Source organism: Trichosurus vulpecula, chromosome 1 (assembly GCF_011100635.1).
Source record: "Trichosurus vulpecula isolate mTriVul1 chromosome 1, mTriVul1.pri, whole genome shotgun sequence".
In the NCBI taxonomy this organism is placed as follows: Eukaryota; Metazoa; Chordata; class Mammalia; order Diprotodontia; family Phalangeridae; genus Trichosurus; species Trichosurus vulpecula.
Window position 1 is genome coordinate 431,541,252 of NC_050573.1, and position 20,671 is coordinate 431,561,922.

At 39.2% G+C, this 20,671-nt stretch overlaps 1 protein-coding gene across 2 annotated transcripts in view; it reads left to right on the top strand.

The window, feature by feature from the left end:
• The first annotated feature begins 708 nt into the window (after window positions 1–708).
• The window catches only part of PPWD1 (peptidylprolyl isomerase domain and WD repeat containing 1), a 28,622-nt gene continuing 8,659 nt past the window's right edge, over window positions 709–20,671 (top strand). The window contains exons 1-7 of one of the 2 annotated variants that reach the window (XM_036740975.1): window positions 709–983; window positions 5,611–5,713; window positions 6,860–6,960; window positions 7,074–7,194; window positions 13,673–14,120; window positions 17,949–18,139; window positions 19,028–19,217. In XM_036740975.1, coding sequence (XP_036596870.1) covers window positions 794–983; window positions 5,611–5,713; window positions 6,860–6,960; window positions 7,074–7,194; window positions 13,673–14,120; window positions 17,949–18,139; window positions 19,028–19,217 — 1,344 coding nt within the window. In that variant the 5' untranslated portion in view covers window positions 709–793. Of the gene's footprint in view, window positions 984–5,610; window positions 5,714–6,859; window positions 6,961–7,073; window positions 7,195–13,672; window positions 14,121–17,948; window positions 18,140–19,027; window positions 19,218–20,671 lie in introns of those variants that run through there. The other variant, XM_036740976.1, reaches the window with a different exon arrangement.

Here is a 20,671-nt window from a genome sequence, read left to right on the forward strand (position 1 = left end):
CTGTAAAAGGAGCTGGAGAAGGAAATGGCAAACAACTCCAGGATCTTTGAACCAAATGGACTCGCTAAGAGTCGGTGACGAGTGAAATGACCAAGTGTTGTAGGAGCTTCGGGTTTACTGACTGATTCCCCTACTATCTACCATACTGTTAGCCACGCTGGAGGGTTAAGTCACTACAGCGTCATCTTAGAGGCCGGGATGGTCAATGACAGGCTCAGGGTCACAAGGCACGATTGGAACCCAGGTTTTCCTAGCCCCAAACCACCGTTCAGGGCAGACCAACCTCGAAGCATTCGGCCTCCGCCCATCCCCACCTAGGCTCGGCCATGAGCAGGCCTGGGCTCAGCCCCAGCGAGGTAGGAGTGAGGGGATGGGGGAAGGCGCCCCACGCCAGGCCCCGGACGCAGACAAGAGGGAGGCGTGGTAGCGGGAAGAGGGAGGCTCTTCTCCCGGTCCCTCCCAGATCGAGTCTCCTTCCCGAAAGGTCATCTCCTCAAAACACCCTTCCCCCGACCCCGCTCCCCTCCGCCCCCAGGCCGCCACCCGCCCGGAGCGCGAGAGGCACTGTCCCCACTCCCCCACTGCGCCACCCCCAGTTGGTTCCGCACCTGGTGAAAGCTACCGGCTCTCAGGTCCCAAGCGCGCGCGCTGCTCGGTGATTGGCCACGATCGGGGACCTAGCCAGCCAATCCCGCAAGAGAAGGCGGTAGTCCTGCGTCATCAGATCGCGACGCGGACATGGCCCGGGAAAAGAGGGGCGGCCTGGTCGCTGCCCCCTTGACGTCCCGGCACGATGGCGTCGGATGGAGGTAGCAGGGGTTTGGAGCTGAAGAGGAAAAAACGTCGGGAGTTGGAAGAGGCTGCGGCCGGGGGAGAGGAGCCGCCTCTCGTAGTGGCAGTGGCTCGAGAGAAGGAGGAAGAGGATGAAGAGCGATGGGTCGGGCCTCTGCCTGTGGAGGCCGTCCAAGCTAAGAAGCGCAAAGGTACCAGCCGTCGGCCGGGGGCGGGGGTGGGGCAAGAAGGAGGCCCCGGGATACCGGGAAGCCCCCGGGATCTGGGCTGGGCTGGGAGCGTTGGGAGGACATTCCCCTCCAAGGCCCTTATCGGTTGTCTCTAGTAGGTCGACAGAGTAGGAAGCGCCCTTCAAAACAGTTTAAGGTAGTGAACGTTAGATGGCTCGAATTAAAGAACAAAAGCATTTTCAAGCAGATGCGATGCTTTATTGAGGGGTAGGGGAGTTATACGTAAGAAAGAGTACGTGATACTCCGCTAAAAGTTGCACTGGTGGAAGCAACCTGTAACTTTAAAGGACACCCAGCAAATTAGGTCGCAAATGGTATTTTTGATACATTTACCCGGATTTACACAGCAATTACCTGTGTTGTTGAAACAATCCCCTTGCTAAACTTTTTTGTTCCCCATACATTATTCACCACCGGTTCGGATTTTCCTTCTTTATGCACCGCTTTATCGCATCACTCCTCTCTCTTCCCTCAAACCTTCGATGATTCTCTGTTGGTCATCTCCCACGTACTGGAGCCACACAGTGCTGACACCTCATGAGGCCAAGCAGTCCACCAGCCTCAGCATCCCCAGTGGCAGAGATTACAGCAATGTGCCCTCACACAAATAGCTGTGATTGTTAGGACGTTTTTCTTTAAGTCAGACCTAATATTCTCTACGTGTAACACGTCATGTATTCTGCTTCTGCTCCATGGGGCTAAGCAGATCTAATCCATTTGGGCAGCTAGATAGAATGCTGGGTCAGGAAGAAGACCCTAGTACAAATCTGGCCTCAGACATTTACTAGCTGTGTGACCTCAGGCAAGCTGCTATTCATTTTCCTCCACTGAAAAATGGGGATAATAATAACATCTATTTTTCAGTGTTGTGAGGATAAATTAACCATATTTGTAAGGTTCTTAGAACAGGGCCTGACACATAGGCACAATAGAAATGCTAGTTGCTATTGTTATTATCATCATTCTCTCTTGTACAAATACTTAAATAACTGTCATAGCTTTCAAAGACTTAACCTTCTCTTTTCTAGGCCAAATATCCCCAGTACCACTTGCCCTTTCCTCCTCTTTATATATACTGTTATGTTGGACAAAAGGTTTTTTGGAAAGAGAGTTGAAATTCTTGACAAAAATTAATGGTTTAGATCACTTGTGCGCATTATTCCTATATTTGTGTTAATGTGGATGATTTGGAGTTGGTTGTTCCTGGAAATATTATTTATAGCAATTGATAAAAGAGCCTAGAGAAAACAAATCTTGGCAAATCCGGAGATAATTTTTGGAATAATTCTTCAAAATAATACTTTAGAATAGTACCATAAAAGTTGGAATAATTTTTGGATGATCAAATCGCTTTAAGTTTTGATATTTGGGGATAGGGTACTTGGACCATGGAGTCGTATACAATTTCTTCAGGGGATGTCTCCCTTAAGAGGTTATTTGTATAAACTAATGAAACTGAAATGTCAGTTTACATGAGTTAAGCTCCTAATTGACTTAGCTGTACAAATTTGAGAAGTAATTGTAAATTAATTCTTTACCATATGATGACCTGGTGGTGACAGTTGTTTGCTGAAATTTGAGTAATATCTTTCAGAGAAGGGAAGCAAGATTTCACAATACATGCAAGGGCAATGTGAGCTCTATTTTATTACCTTTTTAAAAAAAATTCAGTGCTTTAACATATGTTTTTATACTTATTCTCATATAGAAAATTCAGGAAAGTAGTACTCTCCATTTTATTGCTGGCTAAAATCTTACTGAGTTGGTTTTCAGTAAAACTGTCAAGTTCAATTTCATGCAGATAGCAATAGACTCACAATGCAACACCTAATGAGACTTTGAAAAATGCTGGTACTTTATTTTTGTAATGTCATTTCCCTCACACCTGTTTTTGTGAAGTTAGTTCATAGTTTGGTAGGTGAAATCTTGCATAGGCAATTCAACACATTGAATTTATCAAAGGTTTATTAAGCACCTACCATGTGGCATTCTTTGTCGAGGATAAAAAGATTAAAAAAATCAAAGTCCTTGCCCTCACAGTGCTTTTACTGGGGAGCATATGACATGTAACATGTACTGGAGGTGATGTAGTACAGCGGAAACCATACTGATATTGGAGTCGGAGGACCTATATTTGAATCCCTGCTCTGCTATTCTGTGACCTCGGGCAAGCCACCTAAGCTCTGAACCTCCAGTCCCTTATCTGTAAAATGAGAGTACATGGAGTAGTCCAGTTGGACTGCAAAGTAGAGTTGTGAAGTTATTGAGATAGGTTAAAGCCATATTGTAGGGGCCTTCATATACTAGGCTGAGGAGTTTGTATTTTATGCTGAAGGTAATAGAGAGCCTTTGAAGGCACTTGAGTGACATGATTAGAAAGATGATTTTGATTGCTGCGTGGAGGGTGGTTTGGATAGGGGGGAGCATTGGAATCAGGGAAACCAGTTGGGAGGCTGATACGGACGTGCAGGGGTTGTGGAAGTAGAGAGAATGGGATCGCTGTCAAAGATATTGTGGAGATAGATTCTACATAAGGCTTGGTAGCCAGTTGGAATCAATTCAACAAAAATTGATTACCTGTTGTAAGCTGTACTTGAATCTGCTCTCATGGAATTTACATTCTATTTGGGGGAGAATACAACATGTGCATAAAATGGTCATTTCAGAAGAGAGAGTACAGGACATCAGGAAAGGCCTGTGTGTCAGGAAAGACTCAGGGTGACCTCTGAGTTGTGCTGTGAAGCTAGGCATTCTCCAGGAAAGGAGTACATTTCAGATATAGGGGATCACTTGTTCAAAAGCATTAAGGTGAGAGAATTTGCATATGGTAGCATGTTAGACTGAAATGGACAGTGCATGAAAGGGAATAAATTGTTGGGGGTAAGGAAAAAGAAAGAATGAAGGTTTCAACCCTCAGATTTTAAGACTGAGTAGCTAGGATTATGGTGGTGGTCTCAATAGAATTGGATGTTAGAAGGAGGGGCAGGTTTAGGGGGAAGATACATGTTGAATATGAGCAGCCACTCAGATACCCAGGTGAAGATGTCCAAGAGGTGATGTAGGCCTGGAGTTTAGGAATAAAATTATGGCTAGATACATAGGTTTGATATTTAACTGTGTAGAAGTGAATTGATGAGATTAGCAAGGGAAAGAGTATAGTAGAAGATAAAGAAGCCTAGTTAGTCAATACACATTTATTAAGAGCCTGCTGTGTGCCAGGCACTGTGCTAAAGCAGCTAGGGATAAAAAGAAAGGCATTAGACAGTTCCTATCCTTGAGAAGTTTGCAATCTAAGGAGAAGGACAATACAAAAGGAAGCTGAGAAGAGGGGGAAGTTGGAGGGGAGAAGGGTAGGGAGACATTATCAGGCACATGGGAATGAGGAATGAAGAGATTAGAAAAGTGCAGGTGGGAAATGAAAAGATGATTGGTAATATCCACACTAAGGATAAGACTAAGAAATATTCTGATGCATAGGAAAACTGGTTCATTTCAAAGGTGAATCTACCAAAATACTGATACCTAGGGGATTTCATACTTTGTAAATCCCTATGTGTCCTCAGATAAGCTCCTTTGGGAGGAAGGAAGCTGGGGGCTCACTGTGAGTAGCTTCAGAGGAAGGAACCAAAGCCTACAGAGTAGAAACATGTTGGCCTTACCTCATTCTAGTTATCAAGTTGATCTGTTTGCTTGTGACATTGTTTATAAGTCCAGTAGAAAATAAGCATCTTAACTGTAGGGACTGTTCTCATTCTTATAGCTGTATCCCCAGAGCTTAGCACAATGACTTACACTCAGCAGCTGCATTGAATCAAATGAATTGAAATCAAAACAGAGCCAAAACAAAGAGAGAAGCAGATATATAGGAAGGATATAGGAAGGCCTTCTCTCTCCTGTCCCTCTCTCTCTCCCTCCCTCTCTGCCTCCCTCTCTACCTCTCCTTTTCCTCTCCCCTTCTTCTCCCTTTGTTTTTTAGCCATTGTCTAACACATTCTGAATTGTGGTCACAGATATTTCTTCTTCTTACTTGGATAGCACTAGTAATTGGGGCAGCATAATTAGAAAGAGGAATTATAATAGCTCAGAGTTTTAATAAGTAAGTTTATTCTGTAGAACTTTAATGTGAGATTCAGTAGGCTCTTAAACCTTTGGGAAAAGTTTAGAAACAATATTAATCTTTCATGCCACTAGTGTAAAAATAATAACTACCATTTATATAGTGCTTTAAGATTTGCAGAGCTCTTTACAAATATCTCATTTTATCCTTACAACAATCCTGGAAAGTAGGTGCTATTATTATCTCCATTTTACATATGGGGAAACTGAGGCAGACGGACGTTAAGTGACTTGCCCAGGGTCACACAACTAATAAGTGTCTGAGACTAGATTTGAACTCAATTCTTCCTGACTCCAGGTCTAGTACTCTAGCTGCTAGCAGTACCACCTAGCATTGAGTATAGTAAATCTTCCAAAACAAAACAAACAAAAAAAACCATCACTACAAATTTAAAATTCCACCGAAGAAAAGCTTCAAATTAAATTCTGATAAAGAAAAGACATTTAAGTATTGCTTTTGTTTTTTTTCCAGTTCTTGAATTTGAACGAGTATACCTTGAAAATCTTCCCAGTGCTTCCATGTATGAACGAAGTTACATGCATAGAGATGTTATTACACATGTCGTATGCACCAAGTAAGAAATTCTCAGACTTTTTTGCCCATGTAAGAGATTTATTGGTAATGTTAACTTTTAGTGAAAAATAGCATTAGGTTTTTTTTACTACACGTAAAGCAGCTTTGAGAAATAATTGTATAAAAGTCTACAGCCCCATTAATTTATAAGTCTTAATTGAGGAAAACCTTTTTTTCAAATGTATATGCTTTTAAATGCGCTTATGGCTAAAGAATATTGAATCCATCAAGATAACCACAATAATTCACCTCTTACCTACACTTCTAATAAATTGTTATCTCCTCTAGTAGTAAAAATTTAATGTACAGTTGCAGTATATACTGAAGTTTAGCTTCCTCTGGGCTTATTCCTTATTTGGAAGACCATCTTTTAATAAGGTCCATTGGGTATTTTAGGATCTAAACTCCCTTATATGGGACCAAAAGTAGACACATGTTCTACTGAATTCTGCTGTATATGGAAATAAGACTTATTGCCTTCCAAATAAAGTGCAAATCTTTTTAGTTTAGTTTAAACCTTTTCAAGGACTTCCACAATTTCAATCCAACCTACCTCACCAGCTTCAAGTTCCAGACAAACTGGGGTATACACTGTCTTCTACCCTCATCCTGCCCTCTAATGCCTGTGAGCCCTCTTTTAAGCCCCTGTGCCCACTATTAAATGCCTTGTCAGGAGCCTTTGTCTCTAAAACCTAGCTCAGTGACTTTCACATGGGAGGCATTTAAATACTAACTTAATTGTATTGAATTTATCGAGGTTCTGATGTCTTACCAACCTGTAATCTTCCATTGTATCCTTTTGGCTTCTATCAAGTTTGAGAGTATAGATTACTAAAATTGTACTCAGATATTAAAGCATTAAGAGACTCTAGGGACTAATGAAAATTAACACCTCACAGGTTTGTTTGGTTTTGTTTTGAAACCTTATTGCAGTTTAACTCCAGGCCCCTGGAGGGAAAACTAACTACTATGAATTCATCAAATATTTGGTAAATTTATAAAGCCAGAATGGTTGGCATTTGTACTAAGCTTCTGGATGGGAAGAATGGACTCACTATCTCACTATATTAATTAATTGTTGGTCCCTTATATAATCGCTTACTTCAATATGTTTTGGTAATTAACTTTTTATATTTTATGTACACAGGACTGATTTTATTATTACTGCTAGTCATGATGGACATGTCAAATTCTGGAAGAAAGTAGAAGAAGGAATTGAATTTGTTAAACATTTTCGTAGTCATCTAGGTAAGCCATTTTCCTTTTATTGATCTGTTTTTATTTTTGTTCATTTCTTTATGTAGCATTGTTTTACATTTCTTTCTCTCAAATTATTTTTGAAATTTGATTTCTTTAATTAGGAGTCATTGAGGGTATTGCAGTCAGCTCTGAAGGGGCCTTATTCTGTTCTGTGGGTGATGACAAAGCAATGAAGGTATTTGATGTGGTGAACTTTGACATGATCAACATGCTGAAGCTCGGGTGAGTCTTGTTGAATATGTTTTCTCTTTAAGAAATCTATGAAATAAGTTTTGTAAACCATACTTTATCAGCTCAACTTTTTTATTCTGTCTCTTCCAAGTTATTTTAAGATAATGTAACATAGTGATATTCTATTAGGAATATACTCTTTTAGGAATCAAGCTTCTTCTGGTACTTAGAATAAAACTACATTTAGGTGGATACACTGCAAACCCATGTTATACTGAATTCCTTACTATAACAAGTTTTATTTAGTTAATTTCGTATATCTATAAAATTTTGTTTATTCATCTCAGTATAAACACTTATGAACCTAATATGTACTGGGGCTACTCAGATATTCAAACAGATCTGTGATCTCATTGATTTGGAGAGTTCCCTTCAGTGATACAGATTGCAGCCCATCTTCTGCAACTCCTGTCCATGACATCTTTTACTCTTCTTTGAAATTCCTCGTTAGTTAAATATTGCAATCCATTCATTCCCACCATGAGCCTCTCCATTGCTCTCTATGAAATTAATTTCTAATTCTTAGGAGAAAGTTATATCCCATATCTCACTGTCATAACAAAACATTTTTGGAAGGTTGGTATTTTTTAAAAGTAGGTCTTTGTTTCCTTGGGAAACTTGGAGTCATTAAGGATGTCAGGATTGATTCATTTCCTCGGGCAGCGCTCCATTTCTTGATCATTGGGCAAGGACCTTACATTTACAGTACTGTTTGTTGTCAAAGTTTATAGATATTCTAAAAATTTGGTGATTCTTAGTACAAACTGCCCCTTTTCCTCTAGTCTGCCCCCATCACTGCAGAAGTGAAAGGGGGCCCTACAGGACTGAAGGCTATTTCATATATTTCTTTGTTTTTTGAGTTTCTGTGAACAAAAAATTCATTACTAAGTAGCTACCCTACTAGTAATTCACCTTCTGTACTTAGGTGGGCTAGTCTTCAGAAAGCACACCCAGCAAGGTGCCAAGGCCATACTCAGATATTTTCTAGAACTGTAGAACCTTCCAGAGCTTATGCTTTGAGAACACCTGGTTCACTTCTTTGAGGCAAAGCAGTAAGACTTCGTGGAGGGTGTACTAGACAAAAACAAAACAGTTCTTGCCCTTAAGGAGCTTGTACTCTACTGGAGGCATAGAACATAATGCCCATATAAGTAAATTCAAGATTGTTTGATGAGGAAGAAAAGACTAGCAGTGGAGTTTAGTGAGAAGATAGAGGAAAAAATGCCCAAGCTGAATCTTGGAAGGAAATAAGGATTCTGAAGGGTAGGGTTAAGGACGGGAGATAAGAATATCCAGGTCAGGAAGCAGATAGTTTTTCTGGAATGTGTAATACATGAAGGAGAATAATAGGAAACAAGGTTGCAAAGGTTATAAATGGAAAAAACAGCAACAAAACTGAATGCTGCGAAATTATAACGACCAAGTTTGGCCCTAAAGAAGAAGGCCCTTCCCCTACTTCTTTGAGGAAGTGATGGCCTGCAAGTGTAGAACATAGCATGTAATGTCAGACTTTTTGATGCAAGACTTTTTTTTTCCTCTTTTTTATTCTCTGTGATATGGTCTTGCTGTCTGGAAAGGGGAGAAACAATACATTGGGAAACATAAGCGATATAATATAAAATATTATATATTATATAGATATTATATTTTAATAAATATAAAATCATTTTATATATAAGATATATATGATATATTCACTATAAAATAAATATATTAATAAAAATATATTATATAAAATAAAACATACATGATATAAAAACAAACTCAGCAAAAATGTATTTTAAAATTTTAATTTAAAAAAGAACTGCACGCTATATTAGCTGTGTGAAAGAGTGTTCTAAAACACGAAACCATGAATAAGAGAAGTGCAAATCAAAATCAATTAGCAAGCATTTATTTAGCACCTGCTGTGCACCAGACATTCTGCTAAACGCTTCAGATAAAAAAATAGTCTCTGCCCTCATGGCATTCTTTTTGTTATTGTTTAAGTAAGTTTGTATTGATGTCTCTGGGTTTTTTACATCACCGTAATTTCCCCTGGTATCTCTCCCCTTCCACTTCCAAGAGATTCATCCCATGTAAAAAATAGTATTTTTCAAAGGCAAAAATAAAAGAAGATGAAAATTAGCATAACTGATCAGTATATCAAAAATCTGAAAATGAATGCAGTATACAACACTTGTATACCTCCCACCTCTGCAACGGGGTAACATGGGGATTTACCATATGAATTTAATATTGATATTGATTTGTTTATGGTTTCTCTCAGCATAATGTAGTTTCTTTGTTTATTGCTCTTTATGTTGTGAATGGGTAATATTTATCTGATAATACAATTGCAACTCCTTGTTGGTTTTTTGTTTACCTACAGTAAATTTTTTTCTAGCCCCTCATTTTTATTCTTTGCATGTTTTTTAAAATATGTTTAGTGTGAGCAACAGATTGTAATTTGTTTTCTTATCCAGTTGTCACTCTTTTTCATTGTATTATTGGATCATTTAAAAGTTATGAGATTTAGGTTTGTATTTTCCTTCGTTTGTCCTTAATATTGTTTTTTTTTCAAATTAGGGTTTTTCCCCCTTTTCTTCCATGAACAGAGTACTTACTTTGTCTCCAGTTATTTTAGTTTAATCTACTTGAATCTAACTCTTTTCCTACTGATTGATCTCCTCATATTTCAATTGGGCTGGTACCAGTTACAATATTTTACATAATTATAACTTTGGGTAGTGTGGATTCAAATACACGTGTCAGGGGATTTATTATTTGCTCTGATCAAGATCTGGCTGTATTTGAAGGTCTTTTCCCTTATCACTTGTGGAATTTATCATTGGAATCATTAAATTTAACCACTATGTGTCTTGGAGTTTGTAACTTAGGATTTTTTTGGAGGTAATCTGTGGATTCTTTCAGTTGTCACTTTGTTTTCTGTGTTCAGAAGGTCTAGGCATTTTTCTTGCATTTTTTTTTTTGGCATTAGGGTATTTAAGTTTTTTTGACTTGTCACATTTTTCACATTTTTCTTGGAAGGTCTGTAATCCTTAAATTGTCTCTGTCCATCTTGTGTTTAAGACAAAATGTCATTACGGAGATCATGCTTTCTCTTAATGGCATTATTATTTTTTCTTCTTCCAGATTGTCATTTCTGTGTATTTGCATTCCAAATCCTGTGTTTTTAGTAATCCCAATTTCTGGGAGTGTTTATTTTCTCTGACTCAGGGTTCAGAGTTGGCATGTTTCAAATATCAATATGGGAAGAGATTCAGAAGCCAAGGACAGTGCACTGTTGGATTGTTCAAATATAAGCCCAAGGCTGGAGGGGGAAAATGAGGCCAGAGTAAGTAGCTTGAGAGGGCAGGAAAGGAAAGAATGGCTGATAGTTAAGGAGAGGATAGACAATAGGTTTAGAAGAGGAGGCTGGGAGAAGAGAATTGCAAAGTTCAAGGTTGTGGAAACAGCTCCGATTGATGATGAAGTCTGTAGTGTAATGACCCCTAAAGATGGCAGAATTAAAGTAGAGATCGAGGTCATGAGAAGAACAAAGTACCTACCTCATAGGGCTGTGAAGACCAGATGAGATAATATTTATAAAGCAGTTAGCACAGTGCCTGGTGTGTGTGTCCCCCCCACACATACATTCCCTTATTTAGCACAGTGCCTGGCATGTAGTAAGAGATAGAAAGATAGATATGCACTTATTCTCTTGCTTTTCCTCCTTTCATTGGAGTTGAGGAAGTTGATGAAATAGGAGGCTGAGGTGTTTGAGAGGATTTGAATTTGGTAGTTCCCAAGTATAAGTGCTGTTGAGGTTTGGGGTTGAGGCATGCTTGAGACCCCAAAATACTAACATGACGGGTCCTGCTCATGAATTCAACTCAAGCCTTCTCAGCCAAAGAAAAACAAAGTATTAAAGATTCACTATATTGGGTAGACTGTTAGGGAGCCTGAGCATTTGTGATGCTAATGCCAGCGGGCCAAATTAATCTGAGCTGAGCTAGATTGAATCTGAGCGCCTTCATGGAGGCAGGATGGAGCTTATGTACAGAAAGACTGTGGGAGGCATCTTGCGTGGTCAAGTAGTCTGGGGTGATGAGAGGAGGGGATTAGGGCACACTGGGGTGACTGGAGTGAGGTCAGACTCCAGGGTGGGAAATAGCTGAAGACTACCTGGAAATGATAGACAATAGAGGGTTAGGGTAACAGACTTGGGTATAGATATTTTGCTGCAATCAAGGGTGGGAAGCATCCAGAAGACAACCCAGAAGTAACCAGACAATGGAACGCTAGGCTAGGCTATTTGGGCATGAAAAGCCAGATCAAGTGGGAAGATTCAGGGTGGGGTTCCAGGGGGTTCCCACAGTCTAAACCCCATCAGTGCCAGGGTTAAAGTAGATAGAAAGATATTTGAGTGGAGGGAGAGAGACCTGCAGGGTGTTTAAGAAAAGCAACGAGGATATGGATAGCTTAATAATAGGCAAATGGGGTAAACCTTAGAAGAATTTTGCTGCTGAGTGCAAGGTCATTATCTAATTGCCTTCTTGGTATGACCAGCAAGGAGCTGACTCCTCCTCCCTTCTTGCTCAGGATATTCTGGGATAGGAAAGAATGAGCAGATAGTAATGAGGAAGGCGAATATAAATGAGGGCCCTTCCCCAGAAAGCCTTATGTCTGAGTGTAAGTATGGGAGAGCAAGAGATTAAGGCTGAAGAGGAGTAGTGACAGACTAGGACTCCAGAGGGCATGGGACAAGGAGAAGAGGGTCACAAGAGGCTTGAGACTGGGAAGAGGGTAGAGAGATTTGAGAATGCGAGGAGAGATGGCAAGGACCTAGCTCTGCTATCATTTACCTTCTCTGCTGTCTTTTTTCATCTATAAAATGAAGAGGTTAACCATCATTCTCCTCCCCAAGTTTTCTAGACGATACTTTCTTCTGATTTGATTCTTACCCAATTTGACTACATACCCTTTGTCAGTGTCTTTACTGGCTCGTCATATACATCATGTCTCTTATTTTGGGTGTTCCCTACAGTTTTATCCTGGGCCTTCTTTTCTTCCCCACTCTACAGTTTCTCAGTAACTGCCATCAGCTGTCATAGGTTTAACTATCATCTCTATGCAGATGATTCGCAAATCTATATATCTGTATCTGTATCTACACACATACATATCTCTCTACACACACACACACACACACACACACACACACCCATGTACACACACGTACACATGTATATCTAGTCCCAGTCTCTCCCTTCAGCTTCAGTCCTGTATAACCAGTTGCCTATTGGACATTTTAAACTGGATGTCCTTGAGACATCCTGAACTTGACATATCCAAAACTGAACTCATTTTCTTTTCCCATAAACCCTCCCTTCCACACTTCCTATTTCCGTTGAAGGCACCACCATCCAGATTCATAACGTTGACATTATCTTTAATTCCTCTGTAGTCCTCACCCCATATAGCCAGTCAGTTGCCAAGTCTTGGCAACATCTCTGCCGTCCAACCCCTTCCCTCTATTCACATAGCTACGAGGCCCTTATTGCAATAGCCTCCTAATTGGTCTTCATGCCTTAAATCTGTCCTCTGCTCTAGTCCATCCCTGCTGCTAAACTAATTTTTCTTAAACATAGATCTGACCCTATGACTGCTTAATCAACTCTGGTGGCTTCCTACTTCATCAAGGATAAAATAAGAACTCCCTTATGTAGCTTTCAAAGCCTTTTATAGCTTGGCCTCTTTCTGTCCTCGTTGGATATGACTCCTCCAGCACTCTGTGATTAATCAGATTTGCCTTCTGTTTCTCACATAAACATAATGTTCCATCTCCCATGCCTGCAATGCATTCCTCTACCTCCATCCTGATATACATAAAACCTTTCCCAGTTTTCCAACTGCTGGTGTCCTCCCTCCCAAACTACGTTATAGTTAACCTCTCTGTAACTACCAGTTAATCAGGTCAGAAGTTAGAAAAATTGGTAGAGATGGCATCCCAGGAAGGTCATATGGTAGTAGAAACTATTAACTCCAGGCTGTATGAGGCAAGTAGTATCTGACCTGGGGGGAATTATCTGGTAAGAGCCTTCTAGTCTTAGGCAGCAATAGTTCCTCCATATAACCATCCCTCTGAGCAGCTGGGTCTGGTTTTTGGAACCCCAATACCCACTGCTGTCATTGCAGCCCCTTCATGGGGTTAGGAAGAGAATGCTGTAAGAGATATTTTAGTGCTCTTTCTTTTTGGTGTATGAGATTACCGCACGTTTCAGGTTTGTGTTTTTTTCCATATTTTATATGACACAACACCAGTGTATTCCCCAATTTAGTCCAAGATCTTGAAACATCATTCTTTGCTCCTTCTAAGGCGAGACCAAACTGAGTGAGTCAGTGGTTCATGGCAGTTGTTGAGGTAGTAGTTATTTTTGGTGTTCACTAATTATATTTCCTGATTCCTAATTCTCTCCCTTTTCAGCTATTTTCCTGGACAGTGTGAATGGATTTATTGCCCTGGGGATGCCATATCTTCTGTTGCTGCTTCTGAGAAGAGCACAGGAAAAATATTCATCTATGATGGTCGAGGAGATAATAAACCACTTCATATTTTTGACAAGCTCCATACATCACCCCTTACTCAGATACGGCTAAATCCAGTTTACAAAGCCGTAGTGTCTTCTGATAAATCTGGAATGATTGAATATTGGACTGGACCTCCCCATGAATACAAATTCCCAAAAAATGTGAACTGGGAGTATAAAACTGATACAGACTTATATGAATTTGCAAAATGTAAGGCCTATCCTACTAGCATGTGTTTCTCTCCTGATGGAAAGAAGATAGCTACTATTGGTTCGGATAGAAAAGTTAGGATTTTCAGGTTTTTGACTGGGAAACTCATGAGAGTCTTTGATGAATCACTAAGCGTAAGTCCCTTTAATTTCAGTTTGACTTTACAGTTGATAAATGTGTCTGGCAGTGATTCAGTTACATTAAAAAACTGCTATCCCTAGGGGCAGCTAGGTGGTGCAGTGAGTAGAGCAGTGGCACTGGAGTCAGGAATACCTGAGTTCAAATCTGGCCTCGGACACTTGACACACTCACTAGCTGTGTGACCTTGGGCAAGTCACTTAACCCCAATTGCCCTGCCTTCCCCCCTGGGAAAAATTAGGTCAAATTGAAAAAAAAAAAAAAAAACTACTATCCCTACTAGCATCTTTGGGATTATACTTCTTAGTAAACTACTTGTAAGGAGTTTTTAATATATTCCATTAGAAGATTGTTGTTGTTATGGAACTATATCTCTGATTTTCTAATAGAAATTGAAAAAGCAGGATTGGTTTTATAGAAATTAACTCAGCTAGCTTTGCTAGAACAATCTATTCTAGAGTAACAGATCTGTAATTTTACCTTTTCAGAATCATAAGATTATGGCCTAAAAAATGTTATTGGTGACTCCTCTTATTTAAAAAATGAGGAAACCGAGGCTAATAAAGGTTAAGTGACTTGCTCATTGAAGGTCACACAGGAGCAGAGATGTGTTTCCAAGTGAGATAAATTTCTGACTCTTCATGACCCCATTTGGGGGTTTTTGGGCAGAGATACTGTAGTGGTTTGCCATTTCCTTCTTCAGCTCATTTCACAGATGAGGAAACTGAGGAAAACATGGTTAAGTGATTTGCCTAGGGTCACACAACTAGTAAGGCTGGATTTGAATTCAGGTCTTGACTCCAAACCTAGTGCTCTATCCACTGAACCACCTAGCTGCTGTTTCTATAATTAAAATCAGAGTTTTTCAAATCCATTCAGAACTTTTAGAGTTAGAGCACCATTTAATCCAGTGGCCTCATTTTGTAAATAAGAAAACTCATCCCGTAGAATAAACAGCTGACTGATTTGCTTGAGTCACATAGCTGGTTACAGAAAGAACCAAGAGTTGGAACCAAGTTATTCCACCTCCAAATCTAAATACCCCTTCTAATGTGCTCACTCCACAAGCACTTACAGGACAACCACCGCCCCATAACTGCAGATCCACGCCTTTGCTGCAAATTCCTGGTGAAAGTGATTGCCCCCAGTTGGGAGTGGGAGTAGCATGTAGTGAAGCACTGTTTTCGTATTAGCTGGAGAAGAAAAAGGTTTTCTCAGTACAAAGTTTAAAAAAACCCTTACTTCTGTGCTGTAAACTCTTGGGTCCTTAAAATGTTTGAGGATATTCTTACAGTATTAGTTTATAATATAGCAATGCCTTCAATGCAGTTGTGGGGATAATTGTGCTTATTATATCCATCATGGGGTCTTATCAAAAACATTGAGATTCATTCTGGTTGCAAATGGTAACAGATAGAGAATGTGGTTTCTGGTGTTAGTGTCCTACCAAAGTCATCTATGGACAGACAGAAAATACCAAAATGAAATGCATAAACTTCTTGTTATTTTTTTCTCCCCAAAGTAACTTTCCACACTTGTTAAAGGAAAAAATCTCCCCTTTTGCTGTTTCTTTAACTGTCAAGAACTAAAGCTAGCTAGTTATTACTTGAAATCTGACAATACCACTAACATATCTGAATGACGGTTGACATAGAGCAATTTAAAGTTTCTAAATAATCTGTCATATTTCATCCTCACATCAACTCTGTGACCTACATATTATATAAGTGCTGTTATCCCTATTTCAAAGATGAGGAAACTGAGACCTAGAGCAGTTAGTGGGCTTGCCCATATTTCCAGTGCTCCATATCTGATCCTGAGTTCATACAGCTTATAGATTCCAGAGGGTGGGATTCAAGCCTAGGACTTACAGACCCCCACTGTGCCTTCCTACCTTTGCTCCTTAGTGATTTCCTGATGACTTGCAGCATTTGTGGGTTATCTAAATAAGATAACTATTCTCAGAGGCTCTGTTTGTAATAGGAAAAAAAAGTGAAAGTTTAAATAAAGTTTGTATGGTGTAGTGGAAAGAATCATGGATGCGGAGTCAAGAAACTCTGGCTTCGAATGTTGCCTTAGTTGTGCACTGGCTACATGAATAATCTGGGCAAACTACTTGAATTCCTTGAGCCTCACCGTAAAATGGGCATAATAGTAGGGTTGTTTGAAGAATCAAGTGGAATAATGTATACAAAGCCTTTTGTATATCATGAAGTGCTATGAAAGAAAAAAAATAGATCTGTTTTGAAAAGAAGTATAGGTAAGATGCGCAGATTTGGGGGGAAAGTATAACTTAAATTGGGGATTACAGAATTTGTAATATATAAATATACTACATTTACAATGTAAAGTTTGAAGCCTGGAGAAAAGCACTTAATAGTAGATATATCCTTTGCTAATTGTAGGGTGGATAAGCATTGATGGAGGCTTTTGTGGGACCAAATGGTTAGCTCCAGGCCTGGAAGCAAGAAACTAAGACTTCTCCAACTCTCCAGTGTTCAGTGTGTGCCACAGTTGTTTATACAAACTAGCCCTGACCTGAGGCTGTAATGGAGCAGAGACAGATTATTCTGGATCACCCTGACAAAATGATAAAATATGTACTAAGGTTTCAAGTGCCATTTTCCCTCCTCTTCCTAGGTCACAGACACTAGCTATACTCTTAGACATCAGGGCTGGTTGGTTGGATTTTATAAGATACTCCAAGTCCTCAGTCTTACTCCCAGCTAATACACATACTTCATTCATTTCAGCTTTGGGAAATTCTATTTTTTGCTACCTTTCCTACTTCCAGAAGCAGCTTCCAGAATAGGGCAGGGTGAGGACATGAGGAAAGAGCTTTTAAGATTTTTTGATACCCAATTTTAAAATAATTCATGTATCAGTGAGACAAAGTCCCATGCTAGTCTGCACCAAGGAGACTCCATATGCACTGCATAATTTTTCCAACTGCAATAAAAAGTTATTATGGAACTTGGCTTTTTGACAGTAGACTGTCCAGTGATGCACTGATTAGCCAAAGGGTAGTAGAGTGAGCAGAGACTGTAGTGTCCTTTGGGAAGCCAGCAAAGGGTAGTTCCAGGATATCCATCTTTATCTGCCAACCCAAACTAAAGGATTTAAGAAGCAGTAGTTTAGATGTAACTACTACTACTGATATTTCTCCTGGTTAAAAACCTATCAAAAGAAAATATATACATAACCAAACCACATTCATAAGAAATTGTTTAGGTCTTATTTTAGTGAATAGAGCAGTGGATTGGGGTCTGAAACTGAAATAACTCAACTTGTACTACTAACTGTGATAATAATAGCTAATATTAATGTAGCACATGAAGGCTTATAAAGTACTTTAATTTGTCTGAAAGAATATATCAATAGATAACAGTGAACCTGTAAATAAGTAATTGAACCTTTAATCCATCCATATTGCAGATGAGGAAACAGGGGCAGAGAAGTTAAGTAACTTTCTCAATCATACAGCTAGGGCCAGAAGCAGAATTTAACCTGTTCCTCTCTGTTGATGCCAAGTCCAGTACTGCCCTTTGTCATGGCAAGCTGTGTGTCTTGAGTCACCTTAAGTAGGTCATTTAAGCTGCTGTGCTTCAGGGTGCTCATCTGTAAACTGGTCAATTATAATTCTTTTTACATTGAACCTACCACAGCTTATGTTTACCCTATAAGCTCAGGTTATGCTTTAAAAAAAAAAACCAAACAACTCTTGAAAAGACTCCTAAAAAGTAAACTTCCAGGACTCTGCTACAAGCAGTAAAGACTTCTTTGTTTATTGCTCTCCCTTAAAAAATGGTTATTTTGTTTCGTAGATGTTTACTGAGCTGCAGCAGATGAGACAACAGCTACCAGACATGGAGTTCGGACGGAGGATGGCTGTGGAGCGGGAGCTGGAGAAGGTGGATGCAGTAAGGCTAGTTAACATCATTTTTGATGAAACCGGACACTTTGTGCTCTATGGAACAATGCTGGGCATTAAAGTCATAAATGTAGAAACAAACCGGTAAGGCTCAATTTAAATTATGTTTCCTTTTTAGGTACTTAAAGTGGTTTGACATGAAGGGGGTCCGTTTATGCTATTCTTACTCAGGGAAAACAATAGGAGTTTTGCTTGCACAAAGACCAAGTGGACTGGGACCAAATGCCTGAACTTAACCAAATGTTATGACTTCCCTTTCTGGTATTTCGGTTGTGTATAATCTCATGTAAAAATTTTCCATCCACATGTGTAAGAAGCAATGGTAAGAAGACATGCTTAATATTTTAGACTTTGGCTTTTTTATTTTTTGTTTTTCTTTTAAAAACAAGCTTCAGTCTGTCTTTGGCTTATTGATTTAAATTAGGCTGTAAATAAACTTTTCATGTAATATGTTGCCAAAAATCTTAACCACAGAAGTCAGCATTATGGCCTGCTAGAAATAAAGTTAGAAGTTAAAATGCTTGAAACCACAAGAAGCCTTTTGTGCAAATAGTCAACTACTTCTTAGTGCAGAATAGCCACAATCAGATACTGTCAACTGAATGAAAAGTATGTCTTATGGAAAAAAATCCTACTCTATACATTCCTGCATATAAAGTAGTTTATACTGCAGTTCTTGGCAATGCAAAAACCCTAGAGGGCTACAGGGAAGTTAGAATGAAAGTAGATTAAAAACTACCCAACTGAAAGTCAGAACTTTTTATAAAACAGGAAGTGACAGTACCTAGGACTTTGAAAAAGGATAAAATTTAGGGATTTAGGAGAGTGTGAGAGACAGAGAACAGTAATCTTACCTTTCATCATTTTCTATGATAAAGAATAATTACTAAGATGTTTTTGCCCATATAAGTTCTTACATCCCTTAAAGGTAACTTTTACTTCGAAATAATAATGTATTTTTATATCTTACAGGTGTGTGCGTATACTTGGCAAGCAAGAAAATATTAGGGTGATGCAATTGGCTTTATTCCAAGGGGTAGCCAAGAAGCATCTTTCTGCAACTACTATAGAGATGAAAGCATCTGAAAACCCTGTTCTTCAGAATATCCAAGCTGACCCAACAATAATTTGTACATCTTTCAAAAAGAATAGGTTTTATATGGTATGTGGTACTATTGAGAGACAGACCCATCTTGGGGTTGGAAGGGCCACAAGAAGTATAGTCTGATTCACACCTGTACAAGAATCTTCCCTGTAAACTACCCAACAAGTGCTTACCCAGCCTTTCCTTAAAGACATATAGTGACGGGGGAACCCCCATGCCTCCTAAGGCATCCCATTCCACTTTCAGTTAACCCTTAATTGTTAGGAAAATTTTCCTTAGAGCAAGGAAATTAATCCATGAAACTTGAAATATGCATTCTGCAACTTGTACCTTTGGATATTAGTCCTGGCCCCAGTGACCAGCAAAACAAGTCTGATCTCTGTTTTACATCACAGCTTCTTCTCCAAACTAAACATTCCTAGCTCCTTCAGATGATCCTCATACGACATGATTTTAAGGTACTTTATTGTTCTGATTGCCGTCTTCTGGACACTGCCCATTTTACCAATGTCCTTCCTAAAATGTGGTGCCCAGAACTGGTCCCAGTACTTTGACTAGAACGAAGGTACATTGGGATTATCACCTCCTGCCTTCTGTACACTATGTCTCCTTATGCAGCCTAATGTCACATTGGCTCTCATTGAACTTGTAGTCCACTAAAACTTCCAAATCACATTCAAATAAATGGTTGTCTAGTCATGCCTTTGCCCCATCTCTACACCTGTAAAACTTACTTTTCAAATCTAAACTTTATCTTACTTAAATTTCCTCTTCTTAGATTGGGCCCAGACCAGTCAAGATCTTTTAGAATCTTGACTCTAACCTTGCCAGCTTTGTATCATGAAAATTTGATAAGCTTTCCATCTATGTTTTTATCAAAGAAATTGTTAAAATGTTAAATAGAATAACACTAAACCCTGGGACATTCTGCTAGGCAATTCCTTTCAAGTTTACTCTGAATCATTAATTTAATAACTTCTTCGAATCCAGTTATTCTGCTGGTTCTGAGTTCATTTAACTGTCCCAGTATCTAGCCCATTTTTCTTCATTTTGTCCATAAGGATAACATGAGCAATTTTGCCAAATACTTAGCTAAAATCTAGATAAACTATGTTGACATTATTCCCTTGATCTGACAGTTTAGTTTTGAATCTGTGCCATTTCATGACTGTATCATCAGTTCAGTTGGCACCACTGCTTTTAATTGTTTTGTCATCAGTCTTATGTCTGCCTGTGTAATGGATTACAAATGAATTGGTATTCCAAATTGATGATACCCTTAACTACTGTCTCTTTGCTTTGTAGGACTATCTAATATTTGTTACCTGAATTAGTTTCGGGGCTCATTAGTCATTGTTACTGTTGTTTTTAATTAAAATAAGTGAAGCTATTACTTCATTGATACAGATACTCCTTCCATTAATAAAGAGGGAGCAACCTTTCTATGCCCTCTCATCCTTTTTCAGTCTTGATCATGTTCTTTCATGGATTCTTCAGTGAAGATCGATCTA